The sequence below is a fragment of the Aplidium turbinatum genome, chromosome 2 (assembly GCF_918807975.1).
Source record: "Aplidium turbinatum chromosome 2, kaAplTurb1.1, whole genome shotgun sequence".
In the NCBI taxonomy this organism is placed as follows: domain Eukaryota; kingdom Metazoa; phylum Chordata; class Ascidiacea; order Aplousobranchia; family Polyclinidae; genus Aplidium; species Aplidium turbinatum.
This window is the reverse complement of record NC_137473.1, coordinates 37,706,990-37,734,123: the sequence shown is the minus strand read 5'-3', so window position 1 is coordinate 37,734,123 and position 27,134 is coordinate 37,706,990. Positions and strand designations below refer to the sequence as shown.

General features: G+C 38.6%; 1 protein-coding gene across 2 annotated transcripts; it reads right to left on the bottom strand.

The window, feature by feature from the left end:
• Nucleotides 1–1,444: 1,444 nt before the first annotated feature.
• LOC145765038 (vigilin-like) lies at nucleotides 1,445–26,714 on the bottom strand. Of its 2 annotated transcripts, XM_082576774.1 has the most exons (30): nucleotides 26,634–26,714; nucleotides 23,933–23,994; nucleotides 22,588–22,766; nucleotides 21,916–22,134; nucleotides 20,733–20,939; nucleotides 20,228–20,320; nucleotides 19,730–19,852; nucleotides 19,344–19,427; nucleotides 18,087–18,209; nucleotides 17,701–17,808; nucleotides 17,124–17,228; nucleotides 15,873–15,977; nucleotides 15,656–15,769; nucleotides 15,259–15,363; nucleotides 14,481–14,594; nucleotides 14,009–14,119; nucleotides 13,634–13,741; nucleotides 11,254–11,472; nucleotides 9,651–9,737; nucleotides 8,908–9,126; nucleotides 8,442–8,580; nucleotides 8,052–8,105; nucleotides 6,986–7,104; nucleotides 6,453–6,605; nucleotides 5,884–5,970; nucleotides 5,542–5,685; nucleotides 5,066–5,245; nucleotides 4,733–4,837; nucleotides 4,346–4,471; nucleotides 1,445–3,725 (listed from the first exon to the last, which is right to left on the bottom strand). In XM_082576774.1, exons 2-30 carry the CDS (start codon nucleotides 23,958–23,960, stop codon nucleotides 3,627–3,629), a joined length of 3,657 nt encoding a protein of 1,218 aa, XP_082432900.1. In that variant the 5' UTR covers nucleotides 23,961–23,994; nucleotides 26,634–26,714; the 3' UTR covers nucleotides 1,445–3,626. The 2 variants fall into 2 exon arrangements, with proteins under 2 accessions (XP_082432900.1, XP_082432901.1); XM_082576775.1 differs by lacking the exon at nucleotides 8,052–8,105.
• Nucleotides 26,715–27,134: the final 420 nt, after the last annotated feature.

Genomic DNA, 27,134 nt, shown 5'->3' with positions numbered 1-27,134 from the left:
AACACATTTCTTATTTCTCTCAAAACTACTTTTACCTACCATTTTACATTTAACTGCTTCACAACTTTTCTGCTTGGACAAAATCCCTAAAACTACATGTGTTGATGGACTTCAAGTTTTTCCATATTTTCGTTATGAAACGGTTGACTAATCATGCACGACGTTGCGATAAAACCGGATGGATCAACCGTTACCCGGCTCAACTAACCAAACCTTCCCCTATGGTGCTACAGAAGAATACTAAAAGTATCATATAAAAAACACATTACAAACAAAGCAATTAGAAAAAGAATTGTAGCGCAAGATAGATAGGCAAACGACTTAGCAAAACAAAAGATGAAATTCGCGGGTCATATTCTGAGAGGATCGACAGCTACATCAATTGGTTATTGAAGGTATGGTGAAAGGAAGGGGGTGCAAGAGAAGGAAACGAACTTGGGGAGATGATGTAATACAGTGGGTTGACTTGCCAAGCATGAGAGAAGCAAAAAGCATAGCGGAAGAACGTGACATGTGGAAGCAAATGACAACCAACCTTCGGATCGGAGACGGAACGTGACGATGAATCCAATAAACTTGTCAAGCTTTTCAATCGCACTACCGCAATTCTGTTTTTGGATGATCTTAACTCTTTGTATAAAAACCTGTGGTATTACACTCCTAAACTAGTCATAAATATCTAGATCGACAACAAAGGAATTCATGCAGTGAAGAACTTTATACTTTTAGGATCAAAAATAACAACTCACCAGAGATAAAGAGAAGAATCACATTGGAAACAAATGCATTGGGTTGGAATGAGTAAAATTTAGAAATGTAAAGATGTCAAACTTGAAACAAAGACAATATAGTATTTCCAATTACAACACGGATACGAAACTAAATGAAGAACGCAGACAGAAAAAAGATTGGAGCTTTTGAATTATGGTGTTGGAGAAGGATACTGCGTGTTCCTTTGACAGCAAAAGCAAAGTTTTGTTCGTTTAGTAAAGTTTTCTAAGCTATTTCAGTGTCAAACTTAATCAACTTAATTCTGGTAACAGTTTCAGGGTGGAACTAAATAAGGGTTGTTGTTGCTAACTACTACTCACATGGCCCGTTTGTCAAAGATTAAAAAGTTTTTGGCCCGTGGTCCAAAAAGCTTGTCCACTCCTGGTTTATACCTTTCAAAGTATTTCTACCTTTTCCCGTCGTTCATTGACATACTGGTGTGTCTGATAACAGTATCATTGAACTTTTTTCTTAACTCGAATACATTAATGGCAAAAACGACACAACTTCCTCAATAAATACAACTTTGAAAACTTGTCTACAGACAAGAACTTCTCAGACGGAAAAAAAGTAACTTTTAGACAGGCTAAATTTAGTCTTCATCTCAAACTGTATTCTGTGATGTCATTGATGCGAGACGCAATCCCACGTAAGAACAATACAAAACTTTGAATGCAACCATTCGCATAGTTTTATTCGCAAACAAAAGACAATACAATATTATAGGCATTGTTTAATGCACAGAAACAAACAAAATATCGACTAAACAATCTCAACTGAAGCAAAAAAAAGTAGCCTTGAGACACATAATCTAAGGCTCTTAGAGCCCCAAGGCACATTTCGATGAGTATTTCAAAGACATATTTTGGGCGGCACAAAATATAACTTGACTACGGTAAATGTATTTCGCTGACATTAATCCTAAACAATGATAGTTCACACAGAAAACACAAACAATTCACGTTAATTTTCTAGGCAAATCATCCCTTTTTAGATTGATTAAACATCTGTAGATGTTGAATCAATCTAAAACGACTTTGGAATTGTTTTACATTTACGTTTCTCAGCCAAAACCCATACGTGCAAAACTAATTGAAAGTTTAAGCAAAACGCACGCTTTGTTGCATTGTACACGTCATAGCAAAGATAGACATGCAACAAAATAGCAGTGGACTTAAAACTTATTAACAAAAAGATGATCGACCTTGAGAAAATTGCCCGCTGTAATGTGCAAGATCAACCCCAACTATATGATATAACCCACACAACAAAACAACCGTTTTTTACATTGATTCAACATCTGCAGACGGTTGATCTTCTGTACGAAAATATGAAATCAGCTGAATCAAACCTTGCAGTCAGCAGGCAGTAATTCTATAATCTATATGACTCCGTCTGCCAGCAAGCAAACGTTAATCTTTTTTGGATGCTTAAAAACGAAGTAAAAAAAATACAATTTTTGACAGCGAGCTGCTATATTTACGTTCTACTTGACACATGTAAGCGTTATTCAATCCTTGCTAGAAATATCAAGGCATATTTCGATTCCGTCTTTGTCGATTTAACGTAGTTAAACGTTGTAATAGTGAGGATCCGTTGAAACTAAACTTCGTCACAGACAAGTACCCGGCAAGAGATGAAGTTACGCAAACTTGAAGAAGTATCTTCACATAAAGTAGAAGTTGTTGAGCCAAAATTAACCCAATAACTTCGATATTTTGAGGTAAAATAGATTTCAGAGAATAGAAACTAGAGAGTCTCGTTGAGATATTTCGCACCGCGATCCATTTCATCTCTTCTTCACGCAAACCCCAAAGCAAAGGAAGATGAAGCAAGAATGAAAATGGCGCTGGAAACGATTGGAATACTTTTCTTTCTGGAAAGCGTTGACTAGTTGAAATCGCAAAGTAAAAGTGGACAGAGAAAAAGACTTAAACAGCAAAATAACTTTAGACAACGTTATTTCTCGTCTAAACAACATTGTGAGCCGTTGTGACCATAATTCAATGAAAGCAGTAACAAAATAAATGGTGTATTCGGTGCCAACCATCTAGATAACGCTTTTCCAAACATTCTCATTACATGATATGAGAAGTATGTTTCATACACCATAACAAAATACTGACGTTTCATACACCCTAACAATGCGCATCTTCAGAAAACTAATTAACAAAATTTTTTTCTCAGGTTTAGTTGTTTGAAAATGCGACTTGATATGACCAAAGGAAGTGTAACAAAGCACTAATAATTTGTGCTTTCGATGTTGCTGCTATTACTTTTCAGTCACGTCATCATATTGTTGCCGGGAAAGTAAATAGCCAACTCTAAGGGTAATTGCATCGTTCAGTTGGTATTAGAAAATTTAGACATTCAGCAGCCATGTACAGCACCCAACACAGTGTTTACCAGTCAGCAAATCAGACTACTTTTGTATTGATTGAACGTCAGTAGACGTTGAATCAATGTAAAAATAGACTGATTTGTTGTCTGAGCAATGGCGATATGATGTTTTGCAAAGTTCGACACGAGCATTTGCTGGTCTTGCAACTGCAAGAAAATTGGAATGATAAATTTGTGCGTTGAAGATCTTGTAGAGAAAAATCAAGGGGAACAATCCAGACAGCAAAATCCGACATTGATTCAACAGACGTTGAATCAATGTAAAAATGCCAGATTTTACAGTCTGGAAATGAACTGCAAAAAGATCAACGTTAATATGACGTGTTTCTGAAATGAAACTTAGCCTACGTAGAAATGGGCGGAAAAACAAAAAATAAACAAAACTGGGCAGGAAAAATGCATACGGAAAAACTTCATCCGGCAGACTATCAAGCTCGAGAATTGGTCGATATCAGTTACATACGACGACTCCATGCGGGAGCCGAAGATGATTTACTCGATCCGGTAGATGGCCCACCTAAGGTAGGAAAATCTTCCATGTTGTTTGTGTCGACCTAAAAAAAGCATTGATGTCATTTGGCTAACACGAATCTTCGTTTTTTTTTAAAAACAAGCAGCTAGTAAAAACACGTTCCTGCCACTACTTGATGCACAAACTGCATAAGACATTGTAACTTTCCATTAAGTAAAGTGTGAGCGCATAACTTTGTTAAACTTTTCAAACCAAAGCATTCAAATTTAAAGGTTACTTTTTCAACAGTCAACTTTTTCTTTTTCAACAGTAGTTCCTCTTAACTACGTCGATCCTTTGTTTACCACAAGGAGCCACGTTGACCACAATGGAACTAATGCATCTAACCGTCCATAAGTGCAACAGTGCGGATTTGCTGCAGCAAAGTCATCATGTCATGGAAAACAGAGTATCAATAAGTCACTACGAATTACGACTTATTTCATTACATTTTCAATCAAGCCAGACTTTTTTTAATTCTGCAACACTCGGTTCTGTGCTTTGGTTCGATGTCCTTAAGCATTGGAGGCCACTGAATCAAACTAAACGTTGCCTCGTGAGAGGTTGCATGAGAATGCATAAACAATAGAGTGTCAATTTTATTGCATGGACCGCAAAGTTATTACGCTCAAAGCGGACGTTAAACCAACGTAAAATACTCACAGACTGATGCCAGGGAGCGTCTCTTACAACGAAAGGTTGTGATTGCTGCTGGTTGCTCCTTTGCAGTTCCTTCCTCATACTCCGGCTGTGTCTTTTCGACTCCTCTTTCTCATTGACATCCTGCATCTGAATGTTCAGCAATTTGTCTTGAATTTAGTTGTTTCGGAAAAATATTAATGAAATATCACGCTGCAACATCACTACAGCTGATCTTGCTTAAATGACACTTAGAATTGCTTCTGGACAGTGTTCAGAACATTTCTACAAGAATGTACTCGGCTGCAGCCCGATATGGCTGCGCTACAATTGTCTGCTTCAATGTCTTGCACAGCAAATAGCATCGTAGCTTACAATAGTTGATAAAGCGTTTCACAACGTCTCACTCACGTATTCTTCCTCCAGATTGAGGATGTAGTCAGTGCACTCCTCCACCTGGTGCTCTGGTCCAGTTATCGTCACGATGTCGCTGTCTTTCGGGAATCGAATGTCAACCTGTGGCATACACGTTCTTTGTGGCAAACATCACAAGTCTACAAACTAACCACTTTAGATTAAATTAATTTCAACTCCCAGAAGGATCTTTGAACACCTTCACCAACCTGGATCACTCATTCGCTTCTCGAACGTTTCTAAATCGCTGCATTGTTTGAACAGCAGCATTTTTGCTAATTGCGATCTAAATGTTGCTTGAATTAAAAATTAATAAGTAAACTTTCTCACTTTAAAATCTTCCATAATCTTGTTGATCGCTCTTCCTTTTGCTCCGATCAGTCTCGGATGAACACGCCGATCGATATTGAGGTCTTGACTAATGTGAGATTCCAATTCGTGGACGATTTCCATGATCGCCGATTTTGCTGACTCAGCATTTCTTTCGTAGCCGATGATTCGAATGAAGCTCTGAAATATTAATATAACTCTGTAAGAGAAACAGAACAGACGAGAATTACGAATGCTCCGGAAAGATAGTTTGCGCTCAAGCTAAAACAGGGCACTTTAACAGAAAGAATTGAGTTCTTTGCACTGGTCATAAACTTGAAATTAAAAAATTCGCGAAAGGAAATGTCTGAATACAGCAAGTTTCGAACTAACGACTTCATGGTTCGTTGAACCAACAACCATTGCACGTACATTGCTCCGACACTCTGAAAGACGAGAGAGACTCCATTTTGTTGCGCAGCAAGTATCAAGCTCACCCTGTCGTGGTCGTCTCTGTCCGGGAACTGGACGTTGACGTCATGTTTGGCGCGAATCTCGTTGATTACGTTGCCACGACGACCGATGATTGACGAATGGTACTGGTCGGGAACTTTCAATATTATCGTAAAGTTTCGGAGTGCCTGGAGGAAGAATAGATTTGTGACGTTGTGATGAATGACGACACAAGCAATTAAGGCCTTTCAAAAAAAAGGTCTAAGGTAGCAAAGTGTTTGGAACGTCTGGTCAATCTGATCAAAAGATAAAGCTCAAAATGTAGCAGCTCGACTCATGTTCAGCAAACGTTTCGAAAACTGAGCGATCAAGTAAACTCCTCTCACCCTCTCTTCCTCTTCCTTTTCGATCTCTTTTATTCTCGTCATGAGTCCTTCTTCAGCTTGTTCTATTTTGTCAGAGGTTCCCGTGATCTAGAAAGCAGCGTGAATTAGAATCTATTGAAGTTTTCTTTAACAATTCCACATCCTTGGTTCTTGAGTTAAAAACCTTCAATCCAACCTTTAGTGTTTATCTCGAAGAACAAAAGGAACCTTTTAATTATTCCTGATCGAAGACATAGCTAATCAAATGTATAGGTTTGCGGGATACAAACTAAACTACCTACGCACCATTACCCAATCAATAAAAGAAAAAGAACCATAGCACTGTTAGTTGTTTTCATTGAACAATAGCATATCTGCAGTCAACACAGTTCCAAAGCATGGCCGCCAATCTTCAATTGTTTCTTATTTAGTCAGAAAATTATACTCGAGAAAGCCCATTCATGTTGGATGTGAGTATAATTCCTCGGAAGACTTTGGCTTCTCTCAAGTCTCGTGCTAGAACTTAAGTTGACAAGTCAACATTTACCTAAATATGAAATCAGTATTTGACATAAAGATCGTGCACTTACCGTGATGACGTCACTGCTTTTGTCGACAGGAGGAATCCCGATGTTGACGTCATAGCAGTCCATTAGTTTCCGAACTCCGATTCCTTTTTGTCCGATGATGTAGCGGTGGAGCTTGTAGGGAACCATAACTTCCTTAGTGATGGGGACCAGAGCCTGGAGAATATAATAAAAATCATGTTTTATTTTGAGAACAAAGAACGCTTAATGATATTAAAAAAGGGTTTAAGTCAATATTAGGCCAATAAAAAAGAAATATTAAGCCAGAAAAAAATGTTAAGTTCTTTCAGGTTTGACTGATGTGGCAAAGCATTAACTATCGAAACTCATAAACTTCCAAATTTTCATTATTATTTATTTTCGAATCAAAGACAGAGCTTTCCAAAAGAGGGAAAACAATAAAATCAATTTTTCTACTCTGTCACACACTTGGCTATGAAAGTATAATGCTTTAGGATTATCTTTCGACTAAAATCCCAGGAAACACTATTTTTACAAACGAAATTAGCTTCTGAATCAAAAAAGGAAACGTTCACCTCCAACACTTTTTTGGCTTCCTCGCAACGGTCCTGTCGTCCTGTTATTAGAATCACATCCCGGTTGACTTCGGGTACTTCCAAGCCGTTCGGTTTCATCTCGCCGCTGACCGGCGCCACTAAGCAGATGCACAAGCAATATACTTGAATACGTGAATTCAAGAAGGGCCCAATTCACACAAAGGTGTTTTTGAAATAAATGCGTTTTATTTGTTTTGGCCATTTACTTTGTGGTGGAATTTAGATAATGATTGTATGCTTAAACATCCCGGTAAGAAATATTATGCCTGACAATCTCACTCAGTGAAAATTCTGTGGAAAAACTATTAAAAAATTGAGGCTCAATTGCTGGAGTTGGGCCATTTTTTAAATCAATGGAAATATTGAAGGGGTTATTTTTCATATTTAGGCTTGAAAAAATTGGCCTTTTTTCAGCTATCATTTGGAAGCACAGGCAAGAATCGGGAAGACACAAAAAGTAAAATTTGAAAAAAAAATTGGGCTTTTTTTAATTCAAGTAATGAAGTATTTAATTTTCAGTGACAGGCTACTGCTTGATGTAGGCAGGCATTTTAACTAAGTTAGCTCCGAAGGACCAATCAAATATTACGTGTGATGGGACAGCAATCGACTCATCACACGTTGCGTTATGAACTACGCAATCGTTAAAATCACAACACTGACTGAATGCACTAGAGATTGAGGTAATTGCATCATAAAGCAATAGAACGATCAAGTGAAGGTTTAGGATAAAGTTTCAACATATCTTAACCTACCGAGAAGCAGAAGTGAAAATTAGTGTACACAATGATGAATAATTGGATTAAGTTTGAACTTCTGGATAGTTCTCCTGGATAGCATGGAGCAGCCTGATTTGAAATTTGAAACTTTTTAAAAAATCGACAACAGTTTTCGCCTTGTTCTGGTTGCTGCAATGTGTCTTTGTTTATACAAAACACATTTTGAAACTGTTGTGAAATAACAGTAAAATGTCTTTGTACACATGAACTACATTAATTGAAAGACAATATCAAAACTTTGACAACTTATGGTAAATTAATGTTACCATCATGTGACTCTTTCTCTTCTGATTCATTCCACCTCATCTTGTTCTTTTTCCCTGTTTCAAGATTAAACCGGTTTCATCTGGTTATAGGTCATCGTTCTAATCTACGACTTCTCCTTGTCTGCCCAGACGAACTGTTGTATAAACTAGCCAGAAAATGTAAAACTTTCCTCTTCTCAAATAACCACCTTTACTGAGATCTACTATATATGTCTACTTCTAATGATGTGTACATTTCCATGTCGACTTCCTTTACTTCTTTTTGTCACATTATGGACCCCTAATGATGGCATCACCAAGCTTCAAGATAAAAATAGAGAGCAAAACATTGAGATACTTGAAAACTTGTAACAAGACATGTGATGTGTGAGGTGGAACTACGTCACTCACGGTTGTGGCTTGCTCGGTCCGGGAACTTGACTTGTACGTTGTAGTCTGCGGTGACGCGTTGTATGTTTTTGCCCTTTTGACCAATCACAGTGCGATGATACCTCTCGTCTATGAAGCACTCAACCGTGACTTGGTTCTCCTGGTTGAATAATCAAGATTAGAACGTGGGGGGGGGAATGATTTTCGCAGAAAAAAAAATGAAAATAAGTGCTAAAAATGAACAGAAAGTAAACGCAGAAACTTTACCATGACGTGTGAAACGTCAGTGATGCATTAAAACATTTCTTACTTTCTCTACTTGGAATGAGTAGTGATAAAAAAGTTTCTAAAAATTGCTATTTAAGCAATTCAGAGTTCCTTGGCAATTTTCAGAAATTACGCATCGGGCATTATGTCTTACAAAGTAGCGTTTTTACAATTTTGTCAAAATCAACCTCGGTCAAAAACCAAAGACCGAGTGGCTTACCAAGTCATCCACTATCTCAGCAAGGCGGTCCTTGGCCGCCTGCACGCACTCGGATGGCCCCTTTATTCGAACGGTAGGGGACGCTTCCGCCAAGCGAGGAAAAGAGACAACCACTCCTCCAAATTCGTCTGAAATATCTCGCAGCACGGCTGCACGGCGGGCCACAAAATACTTGTGCAGCTTGGGGTCAATTTCTATTTCACTTTCGACAACATTTTCCTGAAATAAAATTTCCTAGCAAAACTCATCCGATGACGTCAACCACATAATCGCTACGTTGCTTCACTAACGTTTCGCGTAGAAAGGCAACGCGCATCTTCAGCGTGATGATGGGTCAAAGTATGTTTTGATATTTAATTATTAAAACATGCAAATTTGATAGATTTCAAGCAAAGAGTGGTAAAATTATGTGATTGTCGTTTGACACCAATCGATTGGATTCGGGTCTCTTTTGTTTTGCGTTGGAAGCAGAATGCTTAGAAAGCACATGCGCAGATATTGCTACCTCCACGGTCTAACTGCAAAACACCTGAAGATTTTGTAAACTAAGCATCTTTAAACTCAAACAGTTCTTCCCAAAATTTAATTTTTGCAGTTTTTCTACGCAGGTAGGACCTTACACTTCTTTACGCCACATGGATGAGCTGCCTTCTATGGCAAACAAACAAAAAATAGGTTGCCAATCCCATGTTTTCAATGTATCAGACACCAACAAATAGCTTCGGCAAGAGAAACAAAGCTACCTTCTTGATGGTGGCGCCACCTTTTCCAATCAGGACTCTATGGAGTTCCGGCTTGCATCGGACTTCTAACGTAAAGCTAGCCAGTTCCTGTAAAAGATTGAGCTGGTTGTGGCCAACTTCTTATGATAGTTTTAACATAAGTTTTACCAAATAGTTTCCGTTAAAGGCGATTATATCCACAGGCCCTTGCCAACGAACAAATCTATAGTAACGACAAGAGGCTGATGTAATGTCAATTTCAAACTGTCGCTTAAATGTAGGTTAGATTTCTTTGAAATGATAATTATGAGAATCCAAACCACTAACAAACCATTGAAAAACTCTTGATTTCATTTGAAAAAGGTAATAAAACTTTTTCCCGTTACCAGTGATGCTTTTTTTGCTTCTTGCACCAGTACCAAAATGTAGTTTAATATTTCCAAGGTAACAGAAGCTCAACAATTAGTATTACAAAACATGCTTATTGACTACTAGTCAGACTAGCAACTTATATAATAACGAATAACGATTCAGGGCTGGGCAAAGTTCTGGGCTGGGCAAAGTTCAGGGAATGTGGGGAAATGTTGTATGGCAGAAAATTCTCACTAAGGATGAAAGGAAAAATATATCGGAGCTGTGTGCGGCCTGCAATGCTATATGGTAGCGAGACATGGGTATTGAGAGAGAGTGAACTGGCAATCCTGAGAAGAACGGAAAGGTCAATGGTGAGAGCAATGTGTGGGGTGAAAACGAGAAGGGAAAAAAGGACTGAAGAATTGTTGGATATGCTAGAGATGAGAGAGACCATAGACCAACTGGCAAGGGCAAATGGAGTAAGATGGTATGGACATGTGATAAGGAGGGAGGAAGGAAGTTTTCTTAGAAAGGCACTAGATCTAAAGGTGGATGGGAAGAGGAAACGCGGTCGTCCAAGAAGAACGTGGAAACAACAAGTGAAGGATGATTTTAAAAAAGTCGGACTGAAGGAGGAAGATGCAAGGGACAGGGTGAAATGGAGAGAAGGGATTAGAACAATTGCTGCGCGGAAACAATCGGCCACCCCCACTAGTGGGGAACAAACCGACGATGGATTATGATGATGATGATGATGATGATGATTCAGACTAGCATTTGGTCAAATTATGCGCTTGCACAATGGAATGGTCTGTGTATGTAAGTGGCCATGGTTTCGTTTTAATGATCACTGTATGAGATGATAGCTACAAAACAAGAGGTTATTTGTTTAATTATACGCCAAGGTTATACGCCGTTGGAACAATCAATCCTAAATTCAGTTATGATCAGAAACGACAGTGAACTATTAATAGTTCAATGTTCACAGCTAAAAATAAATTAACCGATAGTTAATTTTTAAAGAAACTAACAAAAACACTTAGGATTAGGTCAATTTGAAATTTAAATTTCGAAATGACACTACAAATATCACTTCTAAAGTAGCAGAACAGAGTAGCAATCGGGTGCAGCAGTTCAATACATTCTAAGAGGGATTAGGGAAAACAAAAGAACGTGAAAGTCTAGATTCACTTCTACCTCAACCACGATACACGAAACAGTAATGCATTCATTAATCAATCTCAAAGGAACATTTTTTTATGATTCTCACCTTTTGCTTGGCCAACTGCATCAGTTGGTCTTTCGCTTTCTGCACGTGCTCTGGCGGCCCTCGAACGGTGACTTTGTCACTCCCAGATGTCCCGGTAGGAAAATGTATCTGAACTCCTCCGCACTCGTCCATGATGGAGCGGACAAGTCGACCTTTGACCCCGATCAAGGAGTTATGAAGCTTGGAACTGATCGTCACCGTTTCTTCAACAATGTTAACCTGGATTGATAAGGTTATTGGTTAATAAACGAACAAATGATCCAAAACAACCGACGTCCATTCCCACTCCATCGGGACATCCTTGCTGAGACAAGTGCATAAACTGGCGTCGGATTCACAAGGGTGAGGTGCAAATGTGTTCGGTCATCTGTTACTTGCAGATACAGAGGTGGTTGCACCTCGCAACCAAAGAGTGAAGTCTTCATCTTCCTGCAAGTGCGGGTTGAGGAACAAACTGCAGACCACGTCATCAACAATTACGCCATTTTTGTTTCCTAACAGGTTATTCGGCAACGAATACTGTATATGATCACGGGACTAAAAAAAAAACTGCAGATTCGTGGCCTCTCAGCTTGAAGGCGGAAACGATATGACCTGTGTCACGATTTCTTTCTATCTCTTACCAGGAAAGAGATTTGGAAAGGATTAATGACGTAGTTTAATGGGATATCACCGAAAAGCAGTCAACTAAATGGTCGGATAGTTCTACTAGTAAAATGATAATGAAAATTCTTGAAGGACTTTAACGAATGGTTCAGCACTTCCAGCAACTAATCAAAGTAATAGTGACAGTTCATTCATAGCTTGTCACGCCAGTGTCGGAGCCAGGTAAGAGCATTGTTTGTGATGTTTTTGAGGTCGTTGTCATCACATGAAGGGCTAAGGGGGCAGTTGGTGAGGATGTGCTTCATTGTCTGATTGTCTAGGCCGCAATCACACATTGGGTCAGGAGTCATCTTCCATCGGAAAAGATTGCTTTTATTTCTCCCGACTCCGCAGCGGGCTCTGTTTAAGCAGCACCACTCTCTTCTCTCAAGGGTGGGAGTTTGTTGTAGACTTTCGGAAGGACTTGGGATGGCAGGATGTTGTGTCCTATCGGGCTCAGAGGTCCACATTTCTAGTCGTGCAGCTGTCGCGCTTGTGTGTTCCAATGGGCCGACTTTGATGAAGCTTTTGCGTGACTTGAGTCTTGCTGGGATAAGTTTGTGTTCATAGAGAGGGTGGCGTTGGTCGGATATTTGTTTTACTCTTTCCTTTTTTGTAGTGACTTCTCTTCGGATATGAGGTGGGGCTATAGTTGCTAAGTTATAGAGGTCGGCGATTGGTGTTGGACGGAGTGTGCCAGTTATGATTCTACATGCTTGGTTTAATTCGGAGTCAATTACTTTGGTGTGGCTTGACCTAGCCCATACTGGAGCGCAGTATTCAGCGGTCGAATAACAGAGAGCCAGTGCTGTTTGCTTCAGTGTGTGCTCATCTGCTCCCCAGTTTGAGTTTCCCAGCTTTTGCAAAAGGTTGTTGCGAGCAGATACTGAAGATTTCCAATGAATTAGTTTTTATGTGCAAAATTTCTAAAGCACCCGTTGTTAGGTTGGCCGATCCGAGAATCGCTGACTTCTCCCTGCAGAATATGGCACTACCATGGGTTCGGCTGGGAGATTGAATGGCTAAGTACATTCCTGGGATGCTAGGAGGGATTTTGTCTCTGTGTGTTTCTTGCAAGCACAGGATGTCTGGTTGTAAGTTAGCTATAAGAACTGCTTTCGTGGCTGACAAACCTTCCGTATTGAAGCTAATTATTTTCATCGTAGGGCCGAGGGTCTATCCTTTTACCACCCTAAATATGCTCTCTCTGGCAGTAACTGGAGTGTAGTGTTGAGATTAGTCTCCTGTAAAGGATTAACGGGGATCGCCACGTGAAGGCTCTCAACATGATAGTGACAGTGAACAGCAATAGATTCTAACGCTTACAACTATTAATCGAGTTTAACGTAATCCACTCAGAGAAGGTATGTTATGTTACATCATAACAAACAACATCTGGCAATTGTGAAAAACAAAAGAATATTCCAGGCTTGCACGTATACTGAATGTTCTGGAAATACGTTACATAATAAAGATTTCGCAATCAAAGATCTACTGGCAAACATCCTTATGACGTCATGACAAACAATATTTGGCAATTGTGAAAAACAAAAGAATATTCCAGGCCTGTACGTTTACAGAATGCTCTGGAAATAAGTTTCAAAAACAGCAAAAAATCAAAACAGCATGTCTGTTCAAGATACAAAGCAGCCCGTCGCGAGGCCTTGCACATTGATTGTGACAATCTGTAAGAAACTTCTTGAAGGTAAACAATTTTATTTTCTTCTATTTTCACCTGTTCTCGTTCAATAGCTCGTATCATTCTTCTCGCCTCCTCGCAGTCTGCCTTCCGACCGACAATGGTGATGACCTCATTCTGCGAGTTCTCAGTTGGAAGCTCGACCTATCATCAAACACACAAGATAGAACCCAAAATTGTGTGTAGTATGATAGGCTATCCATTGGACCATTGTGAATATTAAGATTTACCGGTACTTAGAATTGTGATAAATTTGGCCGGCATCATGGTACTGTCTCACTGTGAGATCAGTTTTAAGATTGCATGACAGGAATTGCTGATATTTTGCAATAATTTTCCTAAGGATTAAACACCTCTGAAAGTTAAACTTTCTATTTATAGAAGTCCTTGCATCAAACCCGGGAGAAATACCTGGGTCCGTGTTTGCTCTCTGATCCTCCTGATGTTCGCTCCTCCTTTCCCAATCACGTTCTTGTGGTACTGCTTGAAGATGGGGACTTCTATACGATAGTTCTTTTCAACCTGAGACAGATATTATCAGCAACGTTTGATTATATTTTTTGTTCTTCAAATACCTTGTCAATGCAACAAGGTTTAACTCTAAAATATTTAATCACATGGTCAAACTTATCATACAAAGTTGCATACTTTCCCATGAATATGAATGAATAACCAACCAACATTCGTACAACAACTGCCAGCAAAAACACATTTGTTACCCTAACTCGGAGTTCACACTGGCCCACAAACACATGGATCTCCATCGCGTTTGCAGCTTTGAAAAGAAAGCACCTTCAACAATAAGCTGTAAGTGCACTACAAGCCGATGTCGGTTTCAATCTACTATGCGCATTCCAACAGCGTCATTATGTGGGATCTATACCATGTCGTCGTTCATCTGTTTGAGGTAGCGGTAACATCGTTCAACGTCGTTTTTCGGTCCACGAAGATTGACAACATCACTCCTTAACGAGGCATCCGGGAAGCTGATGTTGACCTGGGATTGAAGATTTAAACCATGACGTCATTTTGACTGTTTTTATTGCATTCAACACTAACGACAGAATTCTGGAAGTAAAATGTTCCGACAGGTATAAACATATAGAAAATTTGCGCCGACATCTGCGGAACAGATTATGTATTGTATTTATATATGTATAAAACGCCTGCAGACGTTGTACCAATGTAAGCTAGGGCTGGAATGCTGGCTGAAATGGCGTAATTTCAACAAAATAACATTCCAGAAGGTGACACAATGAGGCTTAGAATGCTAAGATAAAAATTGTTTATACCCTTCCAACCATGTCCTTTGCACAGTTTGCTACCATCTACTACATGGTAGATATAAACTGAAACACAAACATTGCAAAGCTGTGCAGCTCCATGGCCCACTGCAGATACAGGGGCCATGGCAGCTCTAAAGACACAGTTAAAATATGTCATGCATTGTATAAACGAAAGGTATAGATAGCATCGTCTCGTTCGGTCGAGAGATCAAATTTTTGAAGATTCAAAAGACCAATACTGTACAACGAGGATCGGCGGAACAATTGCAGTGAATTAAAACTAAAGGCAAGACGACCAAATAAACCATGGAACAAACCAACATGATGCTATTAATAACGGCCATCTTTTGCCCAAAATGAACAAACTCAACTTGCCTCGGAGAAGCGTTCTCGGATGGACTTGATGTTGTCTCCTTTTTGTCCGATGATGTTCTTGTGGAATCTGTGCTCGATCAAGACATCTTTTGAGCGTTCATTTTCCTGGAAGCAACATATTAAAATAGAAAAAAGTTTTGCGCTTCATTTTTGCGCCGTTTACTTCTTTAATGGGGACGCCGGATGCGATATCATGAATCACAGTTGTTATACAGCACTCAGCAACAAATTCAGATTAATTATAAATTCTAACGTGCTAGACTGCCTGTATAAGACTGCGCAGTGCGCACGCACTATGTGAAATATAAACGGCTGAGAGCAACATGCATAAACGTTAAATAAACAACTGTCACTAATTTGATCATCGAGGACGAAAGAAGTCTTTCACCCAACTCACCATTTTCTGTCCCAATTGTGAAAGCTGTTTCTTCACCTCTTGAACTCCATCTGGATCGCCCTCAATCCGGATGAGGGAGCTATGTTCGGAGTCAGGAGGAATTCGGATGTTCACCTGGAAAAAATATGACAGTCATTATAACAACACAAATCTATGTTTGTTCGATGTAACCGTTGGGAAATGGAAGCGAACACAAGTTTTGTCAGCCAAGCAGCACCTTGTATTGGTCTCGCAACTTGTTGATAAACTGGCCGCCTTTTCCAATGATGTTCCGATGGTATTTGGTGTCCACGTTCACCTCAGCAAAAGACATTCGACTTTTCTGAAAAAAAGGGACCGATTTGCCATTCTTGCTTTGTTAGTGAAGATGGTTTAAGGGGGTAATGTGCCTTAATTTTGACATATTTCAATGGCATAATTTTGAGACTATAAGAAAATGGACATTCGTTTGCTATGCATATTATTATAACACAAGGTAAGTACATTTGAAAAATATTGTTCATAATCATTTGGTTGCCATGGTAACCAACGGGGGGGCCTTAGTAACAAAAAATAATAACAAGCTTAACTCAAAAACCAATTAAGCTACAGGCACCAAACTTGCAGAATATGTTCTAATGTTAACTGCGCACAAAACTATGTTTTTGTATTTATGTTTGGTTGCCATGGCAACTTAGCAACAGCCAATCAAATTATTTTTAGCAGTATCTCCATTTTGCCTCAAAAATATAAAAAACGCTCTCATGATTTTGTAGATATAGTTGTTCTTAATATATATTCCAAATTTCACACCAATGTGATGTTTGGTCATGGAGTTATGCTTGTTCCCGTGGGGCCACATGCACCAAAACACTAATTGGAGATATTGCCTTCCAAAGTTTACGATTCAAAATAACCAAAAGGTTAACACTTTTGAGAAACTATGTAAAGTATATACGACTGGAAATACATAACAAGTGAACATGCACAGTCAGCTATTCTGTATAAACACATTCAGTGCATTATGGGAAATTTTATTAAACTTTATTCTTTTTGAAAGGGGACAAAAAACGATAAAACAACATGCAAAGTTAGCAATAAAATGCTAACCAAACGCAATAAATCGGTTGTCAAAAATAAGAGTGGCCTTCGCAAAAATTGAATTTCAATGTCTTATAGGCCACATATTCCAAGTTTTATGGGTTTATTTTATAGAAGAAGACTTAAACTATCTAAAACCAACAAAAACACAAAATGGAAAAAAACATATTTTTTTTTAAATATTTGAGCACATTACCCCCTTAACCATTGTGTTTAGCGTCAAACTGGATAATTAATTAATAATTATGCTAAAACTGGGGTTTGCAAAACTTGCAACACCAAAAAATTTCAAAAAAAGCTCATGAGAGCAACAATTGAAGTAAACCAGAATGTTCAAATTACTTGTATCAATTTTAGTTAGTTTTCACCGGATCAAACAAGTTCTCACCAGATCAGCGACTTCCTTTTCCAGCAGCTGCTGAGCCTGGTCGGCCTCCTCGGGAGGTCCTTCTATTACAATTTTGTTTTCTTGGTCTTGAAATTCAATGTTTACCTAAAGAAAGTCAAACATAATTCAACATCAAAAAAGTGTCGTAGAATCACATAACACCACGTCTTTATGTCGCTGCGTTGAAAATGGTTGTATGAGAAAGTGATGTACATGTGCAATGGAACGTTCAATGAAAGTACACACTCATCAAAAGGAGAAAAAACTAATATTAATAACTATACTTTTCCAGTTTCCATATTATTTCATGTGCAGTTGTGATTGCATTCCCTATTTCTTTCAAGAAACTGCAACAGATATAGGACGGTTTTTGTATGGTAGTCACCAAATTCCCTTTCAGACATTCGACTGCAACATTCCTCACACATGTCAGAAACACTGAGATTAACAACGTTGACGACAGCTACAACATCAACGCGACACAATCTTAGTTATTTTGAAAGTTTTGAAAGTTTGAAGTAGCCGATCGTCTGCAAGCACATGCAGCAACATGGAAGACAAGCAGGCTCGCACTCACGTGAGAAAGTGATTGCGTAAGAGCCCGGATGTTGGCACCCTTCTTTCCGATGATGAAGCGATGGAGCCAGGCAGCGGCAGGAACTTCGCGATGTACGACGCTGTTTGCCTGCAAGAAGACAAATGGCTACTGAAGATTATTGGCGCACAGATGATGTGCAACTGTACGCTAAATAAATAACCAACCAACAACTATAATAAATACAACTAAATAACTCTGCATGCTTAAAAAAATCTACATACGTAAAAAAACAAATCAACTCTTAATTTTTAGGTTGAAATTCACATATAATTTTGCCTTTGCTGTTTCTTTTTATGTATATTATGTCAAAAAGTCCACGCGCGGATCAAATGCCATAGTAAACAGCGGTACCACAAATAAACTACCTTTGCATAGACTGTTGTAAGAGCTTGCCCGAGTCTTTCGGGCTCTCCTCTTAAAACCACTGTTTCTGACAACGAGTCGCTTGGTGGCAGCTCTACAGACACATCAGTTTCGGCCAATATGTCCTGAAAGAGTAATCAATAAAATTGAAAACCATTAAAACACGAACTACTTGGGAGAGTTTCAGCTTAATATAATGAAAAAGTTAAATATAGTGGATGATTTACTTCTAATCAAAAGATTTGGGTTCGGTTCCCTAACAAGGGGGTTACGACTCAGCTTTATCTAAGACGTAGCTGCTAAAAACAGGGCTAATGTCCAACAGATATACTTTCCTTCAATACCTCAATATCTATATTTAAAGCAATGACATAAAAAAGAACCTTTCTAAATTGATAGGATACTATGTAATGAGAAGTTTACTAAGATTACGTTTACAATTAGTCCTGATTGCAATAGATGCCTGCGACCTACACCATCGCACAATCTCCCTGTCCTTGCAAGCATCCAACCAGCTGAGCTTCATCACAAAGAAACAACCCTGTTTCTTTTTCGCCGCGCTACGAACCCCAACCACTTGCTACACTCAAGTCTCTACGAGTCTGTATGCGAGCAACCCCGGCGACTGACATCAAGACACCCATTTTTACCGGCCGCACAACTCTTGATGAAAACCGCTGAAGAACAATCCATTAGTGCGGCTACCAGGACGTACCACCAATGGAGCTTAAAGTGGAAGAAGCTCCGAAAGACTCCAAAGTTTCATCTCCGACACCGGCCCCCATCCAACGGAATGCTTTTGCCAAGGAAGGCCTGGGTGGGGCTCAACCGCCTGCGCACTGTCGTCGGACTATTGCGCTCCAACATGCACAAATGGGGAATGGTCCCATCCGTGATCTGTGAGTGTGGCAAGGAAGAACAAACCGCAGACCACACCATCTGCAACTGCGCCATTTACTATGCGCCAAATGGTGTGCGTGGTCTGCGCGAACTACATGGCGAATCTATTCAATGGCTGCTTGACACCTGCCCAAACATCTAGATTCTAGACCAAGTCGCCGCCACTGCCCAAGGGTGGTAAAAGGCAGAGCCCCTCGACTCCCGGAGTGGCGAAGAAGGTTCACCCGAAGAAAAAGAAGATTACAATAACAAAACGAAAAATGCGTTTTGAAAAACATAACAACTCCTGCTTCCTAACGAAAGGATAGCATCGAACGTGCTTGGTTTTCAAGTACCACGGCAAGTGAGCAAGGATTTACTTGTAAAGTTTGTCCACGAGGCCCGATGATGTATTTGTGTTGAGACTTCATCACTTCCACCGTTATGGTCTTGCAGTAGCGCCTCTGCAATGATTGAGCGTTAGGAACACTAATGAAGAAAATGATTTATGCTTCCGTAACATGAACTTATAATAAACCACCTCAATGGTGCCAATCATACATCAGACGCAAACTTCAGGGCGCAGAATGGACACTAAAGTCATCTTCCAAACCACGCGCTAAAACATGATTCACATTCGTCAGCCATCTTTGAAAACGAAGCGCAGACATCACCAAAATGACTGGTCTTCGATGAACAATTTTGAATTAGTTTGTACAAATTTGACAGACAGCACAATACACAACACATCATTCAATTGCCTTACTTTTCTGTTGTAAATATCCATCACCCTCCCGACAGCTGCCATGACACCGTCCTTGTCCCCAGCCACTACGATTTCGTCTTTTGGGACGCTGGGTGGCGGTATATGAATTCTTACGCTATGTTCCTGAATGAGATAAAACTCTCAGCTACGCTGGTAAAGGAAATATTGCTCTTCGAGTAGTTGCAATTTATTGCGGCAAATTTGCTTTGTTTCTACGTTATTCTAACTTAATTTGTGAGATCATAGCTTTATACCAGCTGTGAAGCGCCCCACTTCCCTGTTTCATATAAACGACGATCGCACCTAACACAAGTGCCTTGCTAAACTAAAACTGCGGTGAAAAATGAATGAATAGAAATAAAACTGTTTGCTTAACTTTGGTCTTGAAATTACATTGTTCCATCATTACACATAAGTTTTGGCGTTTAATTGACAAAGTGTTGACATTCCAATTAGGCCAAGTTAACTTAACAAAGGGAGTGAATCAAGCTAACTTACCTCGGCAATCCTGTTAGCTGTTTCGTTTCTCGGCCCGCTGATGAACGGATGATAAATTTTCTCTATCTGCAAGCGTTCCATTGCCAGTCTTGCCTGATAAGATCAGGTTTGAACAAAAAAACATAATTTAAGTAAAAAATCAGATTTTTACAAGGAAGATGTTTGAGTTTCTCGGTGTCAAAGCCTTATTGAGGTGGTTGGTTTAAAATCAAACAGGAGCTGGTTAAATCAATGCCAATAAAACTACTAGCTGTAGTATGTACAAAACAAAACAATGCGAAACAACTGCTTAGGCTAGTACGTTTTGCTTTTCGCCTGGGCCATAACCAACCAATCCTTACTACTTACGCATGTAAATGCTACATACGTTTATGAAATACACATTAAATTAAACAGTAAAAAGGTTTATCAGAGAATGTTTACTACGGTTGCATGATCTTGAAAAGAACCATCAAGTCTCTAAGCAATGATGGAAAATCACAAATCAAAAGATTACTTTTCTTACCTGTTCATCTGAGATCAGCTGTATCTCGTGGCGAGCCTTGTGAATTCCTTCTTGCGTGCCGACGATCTTAATGGCAGTATTCTGATCCTCTGGCCTTGGGATGGAGATCTTTGTTGCGGTGTCCAACTCAAGTCTTTGGAGACGATTTCCAGCTTTCCCAAGGATGACACGATGATGATCCTTGGGAATGTTGATTGTAACATGAGCCTGGAAATATATATAATTGATAACTATACGGAGTCAGGTAGATATACGGTAGCTCAATTGCCCCGATAGCTCAATTGGTTAGCGCGTCACTTCTGGAACGAAGAAAATTCAACATCAAGCGGCGCTGGTTCGACTCTCGGGGTGTGCGCTTGAGCAACGCACGTTAAGGACTGCTCTCCATTCAGCGGCATCTAATGGATGGAATAGTTCCCTGGCAACAAGACTTCAACAATCGGAAACTTCACTCTGTCAATCTCGGTGACCGGGCCTGCGTCAGTGATTCAAAGCCTCTACAAGTATGCAAAACTGCCAGGATTAAGCTCTGCAAGAAGCTTTCCCAGTCCGAGGATAAAGATTCAATCAATCAATAATACCAGTTTGTGGAAAACACTCTTCTATATTCTCTTCTATTAAAATAAACTATATGACATTCTGCATTAAATTTTGTAGAGATACATACAAAGTAGCTGACATGGAACTTGGTTTTTGTTCTTAGTTATTTAAATAATATTCCACAATGGTAGCAACTGATTCGAAAAGTGTTCAGAATTTATAGTAACTTGTTGCTTCCTATATGTTGAAATCTATAGAAAGATTACACTATGATAACTTAATATAACAAAGGTCAAGAACCTTGCAATAGATATATATAGTGTGATACTAAATGAACTTCTTATTGCATCACATATGTGTGTTTGTCCAAGCGCTGCAAACTGTGAAGTCATACTTAATCATGTATAATTAAACTACATCTTTGCAAATTTATAAAAAAAACTGCTGCTAAAATCCTACACTCCACAGCCAGGCTAGAATCTTTCTAGATTTCTACTCGTTGTTTCAACAGAACTTACCAAAGCAAACAAAAAATTCTCTAACTGTCAATTGAAAAAAGTCAAGACAGCTTAATTTCGTACAAGTTTAGCAAAAAGTTGTGTTTGTCAAACAGAATATATATGATTCTAAAACTCAAACTTACCTGAGTTTGCAAACGATTAAAAATCTCTCTCCTTGCTTTCAAGACATTTTCACCTCTGCCAGATACAAGAATCGACAACGAGCCATCACGACAAGTCGATATCTCAATCACTGTGCCAGTTAACTTCATTATGTCCATGCAGACTTTACTTTGATCTTTCTGAGCTTGTCCAAATTCTGTTTTTCTGAAAGCACGCTCTTCGACAGGTATAAGAAAAATCTAAATAGTATAATTAAAATAATGTAACAGTAGGCACAGCTCATAGGGTTAAACATTATTTTAGGTTTGAAAACACAGATCATATGAAGTTTGCTCACAAGGTTTGTATCCTGAGTCATAATCCCTGAGTTAAAAACACAAAGTCGAAATTTCTAAATGTGCAGCACTTCAAATTAAACAGTAAAGCCACAAAAATAGCAGAAATCTTTAAAAAAAAATCAGTCAAAACCTTTTTTATTTCATACATACTGTATTGTGTGATTAGTGGTTTATTTTTCTATTCTATTGCTCATTATATGCAATTGCTGTACTTGCAGTTGAACAGAGGCAGCTGGGGTCATAAGCATGGCAAAAAAATATTAGTAAATCGTGTGTTCTAAATTATGTCAAAAATTATTAAATTGAAGTCGAATACAAAACGTAATTTCAGCTTGGCAGCCACAATAATATTACTTGAGTGACAACGGCAGATTTAACCCTCTTCATCTTTGGATTAACCCATTCATTTTTAGCCAATACTGTAGCTAGCTCTGATGGGCTGGTTCCAGCAGATAATGGAGGAAAAGCTTCGGAATACGTTGGAGCACCAACAAATTTATTTGCCCCCGCAAGGCTACTGTCGATATCATTTACTGAAAAATAAACAATAACACGTTTGTACATTGTTGTAGCCTATTTTTATATCGTAGTTTTTAAAAATACTTTGGGTAAACAGACATTGGTTGAACTAACATCTACTGGAGCTGGTATACAAGTCCCCCCCCCCCCCCGGCAACTCATGACAAAGAGGAATTGACTAAAACATGTGGATTGAAGTGTGTGAACAGTAAAGCAAAGGTAAAGTAGTTTCACGCTATACATGTTTGGTTGAGTCCTGTCTTTGTCATGAGTTACCAGGGGGGGGGGGGGGGGGCTTGTATACCAGCTCCCATCTACTCTACAGGTATATTTCAGAACAAACTTACACTTTCATTAAAATGAAAAAAGTTAGGAATTTTTCCATAGATAACTTCACGCTTAGCTTTATTTTTGCTATCGCTAGTAGGCTTGCAAAATTCCCGGGAATTTTCAGAGCCGAAACTTCTCATGGAAATTTTGGGGAACTTTCAGAAACATTCAAAACAATCTTAATTTGATGTTGAAACAGGAAAATAATGGCTTTATACTGTTTAGAATAAAAGTACTATGTATAACTAAAATACTTAAGAACATACAAACGCATGGTTTAGTTTAATAACTCCAAAAATGAATCATCATCAATCTGTTTTTTACAAAGAAAAACAATACTGAGTCAGTTACAAAGTCGTTGTTCTAGTTGGTGCCGGTTAGCATCTCCTCCTGCTCGGCTTCTTCAGATGATGTACTAATGACTGTTCTGGCAGCGTCATCGACTTCAGAGTCAACTTCAATTTGAGTTGACTTGTCTTCACAAGGCTCAAACAATGCCAAGTTTGACCTGACTGATACTAGTTTTTCCACCCTTTCATTTGCGAGCCTATTGCGGACCTTGGTGTGAGTGTTCCCAAATATGATCATTATTTTTTTAAATATTGAAAAAGTATGCATAATAAGCCTCATTCTTAATTAACACCAAATTAGTGTTTAGAATAATTAAAGAAAATAAGAAATGCTTAAGATGGGTTTTTGATATTTTTTTCTAATTGATGAAATATTTAACAAATTTTTTCAACATAATAAATGCCAAATGAAAATTCCCCAATATTCCCGGGTCCTTCAAAATTCCCGGAAAACTTTTCACCCCTTTACAACCCTAATCGCTAGGCTATTATTGACTTACCACTGTTATAGGGAGATGCAGTATTCATAGTCAATGCCTGTTCCGTTCCACACAGCTGTACTCTGAAACAAAACAACATAAGGTACACCATATAGATCAGGGGCGTGCAACTATTTATCGCAATGGGCCACAACATACAATTATAATGATGCTGAGGGCCAGTCTATCAAATAACACATGAATTTATAGAAACAATTTATTTAATGGAAAAGTACACACGTCACACAATCAAGTTACACATTGAGTGAGTGATTAATGAAATGTCTGAGATCTTCTCTGTCCAGAGATTTTGCCAATGTCAGCTTTGACGGAAGAAGTGGAAACTTGAAGTTGACTTGACAAGTGCTCATCTGTAAGCTGATTCCTGCATTTTGTCTTGAACAGCTTCATTTTTGAAAAGAACTGCTCACAGCAGTATGTGATTCCGAAAAGAGAGATCATTTTTCTCGCGTGATTTTCTAGATTTGTGTAATTACCACACACGTAGCTTCTGTAAAAAGTAAGCAAATCATTTTCATTGTAGGCTCGTTTGAGTTTGACGTTTGCTTGCAATTCTAGTATTTCTAAGTGAAAGCTAGATGGAATATTCTCCACAACCAGGTCAAATGGATGAGCAAAAAGTTGAAAGTCGGCATTGTGTTTTTGAAAATCTTCAAAGCGAGTTTCAAATGCCGAAGTTAACTTTTCAACCATTCCAACATATTTTCCACAGTCTTGAATTTGAACGCTTCTACTTTCCAGACAAGGAAAGTGAGTCAGGGATGCTTTGCTCAACTGAGATTGAAAGAGTTGTAGTTTTGCTTGAAATGAGGAAATATGTTCGACCATCTTGTTCGCTAACTGATCTTTTCCTTGCAGCTTCACATTCAGTTCTGAAAGGTGATGGGTGATGTCAGTTAAGAAAGCAAAATCGTTCAGCCATGTATCATCTTTGAGAAAGGAAGCATCTTGATTTTTACTTTCCATAAAAGTTTGAATGTTCTCCTTAAAATTCCAAAATCTCTTTAAAGTGGCAGCTCTGCTTAGCCATCTTACTGCACAAAAATAATTTACATCTGGGTAATCAGAGTTAAGCGCTTGCAGAAACGACTTAAACTGCCGATGATTTAATCCCCGCGCTCGAATGTAATTAACACACGAAACAACATTTTTCATTGACTTCACCAAAATCCAATACTTTCGAGCACAAGTTTTCCTGATTGATGATACAATGGCTCACCAAAACATCTTCAGTTTGAATAGCATCCAAAAATCTTTTGACAAACCCATTGTATTTTCCCACCATTGATGGCGCTCCATCTGTGGTGATACCAACCAACTTAGAATAATCTATTTCAAATTTTTTCATCAATTTTATTACATCCTCGCAAATATCTTGACCATTTGTTGTTGATTTCATACTTGCCAGTTGCCATGTCCAAAAATTCTTCAAAATCATCTGTCACTCCTCGTATGAATACAACTAGCTGAGCAGTATCGCTCAAGTCTGTACTCTCGTCTAAAGCGATACTAAAAGCAGAGCATTTGCTTACCGTCTGCTTTAGAGATACTTCAATATTTTCCGAAAGATCATCTATTCGGCGAGCCACTGTAAAATGAGACAGACTTGTTTGCTCTACCAAATATTTCTTCTCCGGATGACACATTTTCGATAAATATCTCCAAACAATTCTTAATGAATTCACCATCACTGGACGGCTTTCCTTTTTCGGCAATTGCTTCAGATATCTTGAAGCTCAGTTTTGTAACAAGCTCAATGTCTTTCTTGAACCGCGAAATACCTCTTGCTGTTTGCTCAAAGACTTTTTCAAATGCTGCATTTTGTCAACCCGTAATTGACCCACAATGCTATCATAATTAGCAGAGTGTTTTGCACAGTAGTGTCGCTTGATATTGTACTCTTTCATTACTGCTATAGTGTTTTGACAAATCAGACAAACAACATCTTGATTACCATGTTGAACAACAAAATAATTTATACATCACGCATTGTTGAACTTCCGCCTTTCATAATCAACCTTCCTTTTCTTACTTGTAGACATTTTTACTATGCTAAGCTTTTTGTAGAATAAATATTAATATATTCACCACACTGCACCCACCATTGCTAGAAGAACGAGGCGGTTTTCTACAACGCTAACTAATGACGCAACAATAATGCTAAAAGTCAATAATGCTAATGATGACGTTACAAATAACAACATCCTCCGATCTAACAGTGAAAAGTATTTAAAAATAATGGGCTACTTGAATGAAGAATGTGCGGGCCATGTAAATGGGTACCGCGGGCCATGCTCTGGCCCGCGGGCCGTATGTTGCACGCCTCTGATATAGATTATAGAATTCTACAATTCAAATGAAGTGCAGGAGTTGATTTTGTACTGAAGCTAATTCCAGTGGAGGGAAAGAATTTCCCACCAACGCAAAAGCAATTTTCTAAAGTTGAAAATTTGATCAGCAACTCAAGTGCTGTTTTTTTCATCTTAATCTTTTCAGAAACAAATTTGCAGGAAGAAATGTTCAGAGGACTTACAAGTTTGCACCTGCAATAAACCACATATTAAGATATTGCTACCTTAACCAGACAAAGTTTTGTTGAGTGACACTTTGTCACATAACCTGTGGAATACTTTACAAATTTAATACCATACCACTGAGCTGAATATCATAACAAATTATTGTACTGTAAACAAATACTTACAAAGTAACAACTGCTGTCCAAAAGTCAGTCAGAACTGGAAAAAAGGTACAATAGTCTACAGTTTGACTGATTTATTCAATCTGAAAAGACGGATTAATTGTTTATCAAAGTGTAAGTTTTTGTTTACATTTAATCAAACTACTGAAACTAGACCTAATGAATTTGGTGACTGAAGAGGTTCTTTGATCATTGATAAAGAGATTCGTCCAATCCGACCAATCGTCCTCAGAGGCTTAGACATGGATGCAATTTTGAAAAAGTGGGGAGGAAGGTTGCCAGACCAAAATTTCAAAAAATGCCAAATGCACCTCAAAAACTAGCCAAATCAGGAAAGAAAATGCCAAATGATATTTTGAGCCAGTCGATAAAAAAAGTGTCAATGTCAGATAATGTTGTTGGATGCTTTTTTTTATGCAAAAATAACATGCTGTATTTCTAGTTAGGCCACCGGTAGACTACCCATATTATTTTGAGAGTAGGCTAATAAAATTTTAACCATTC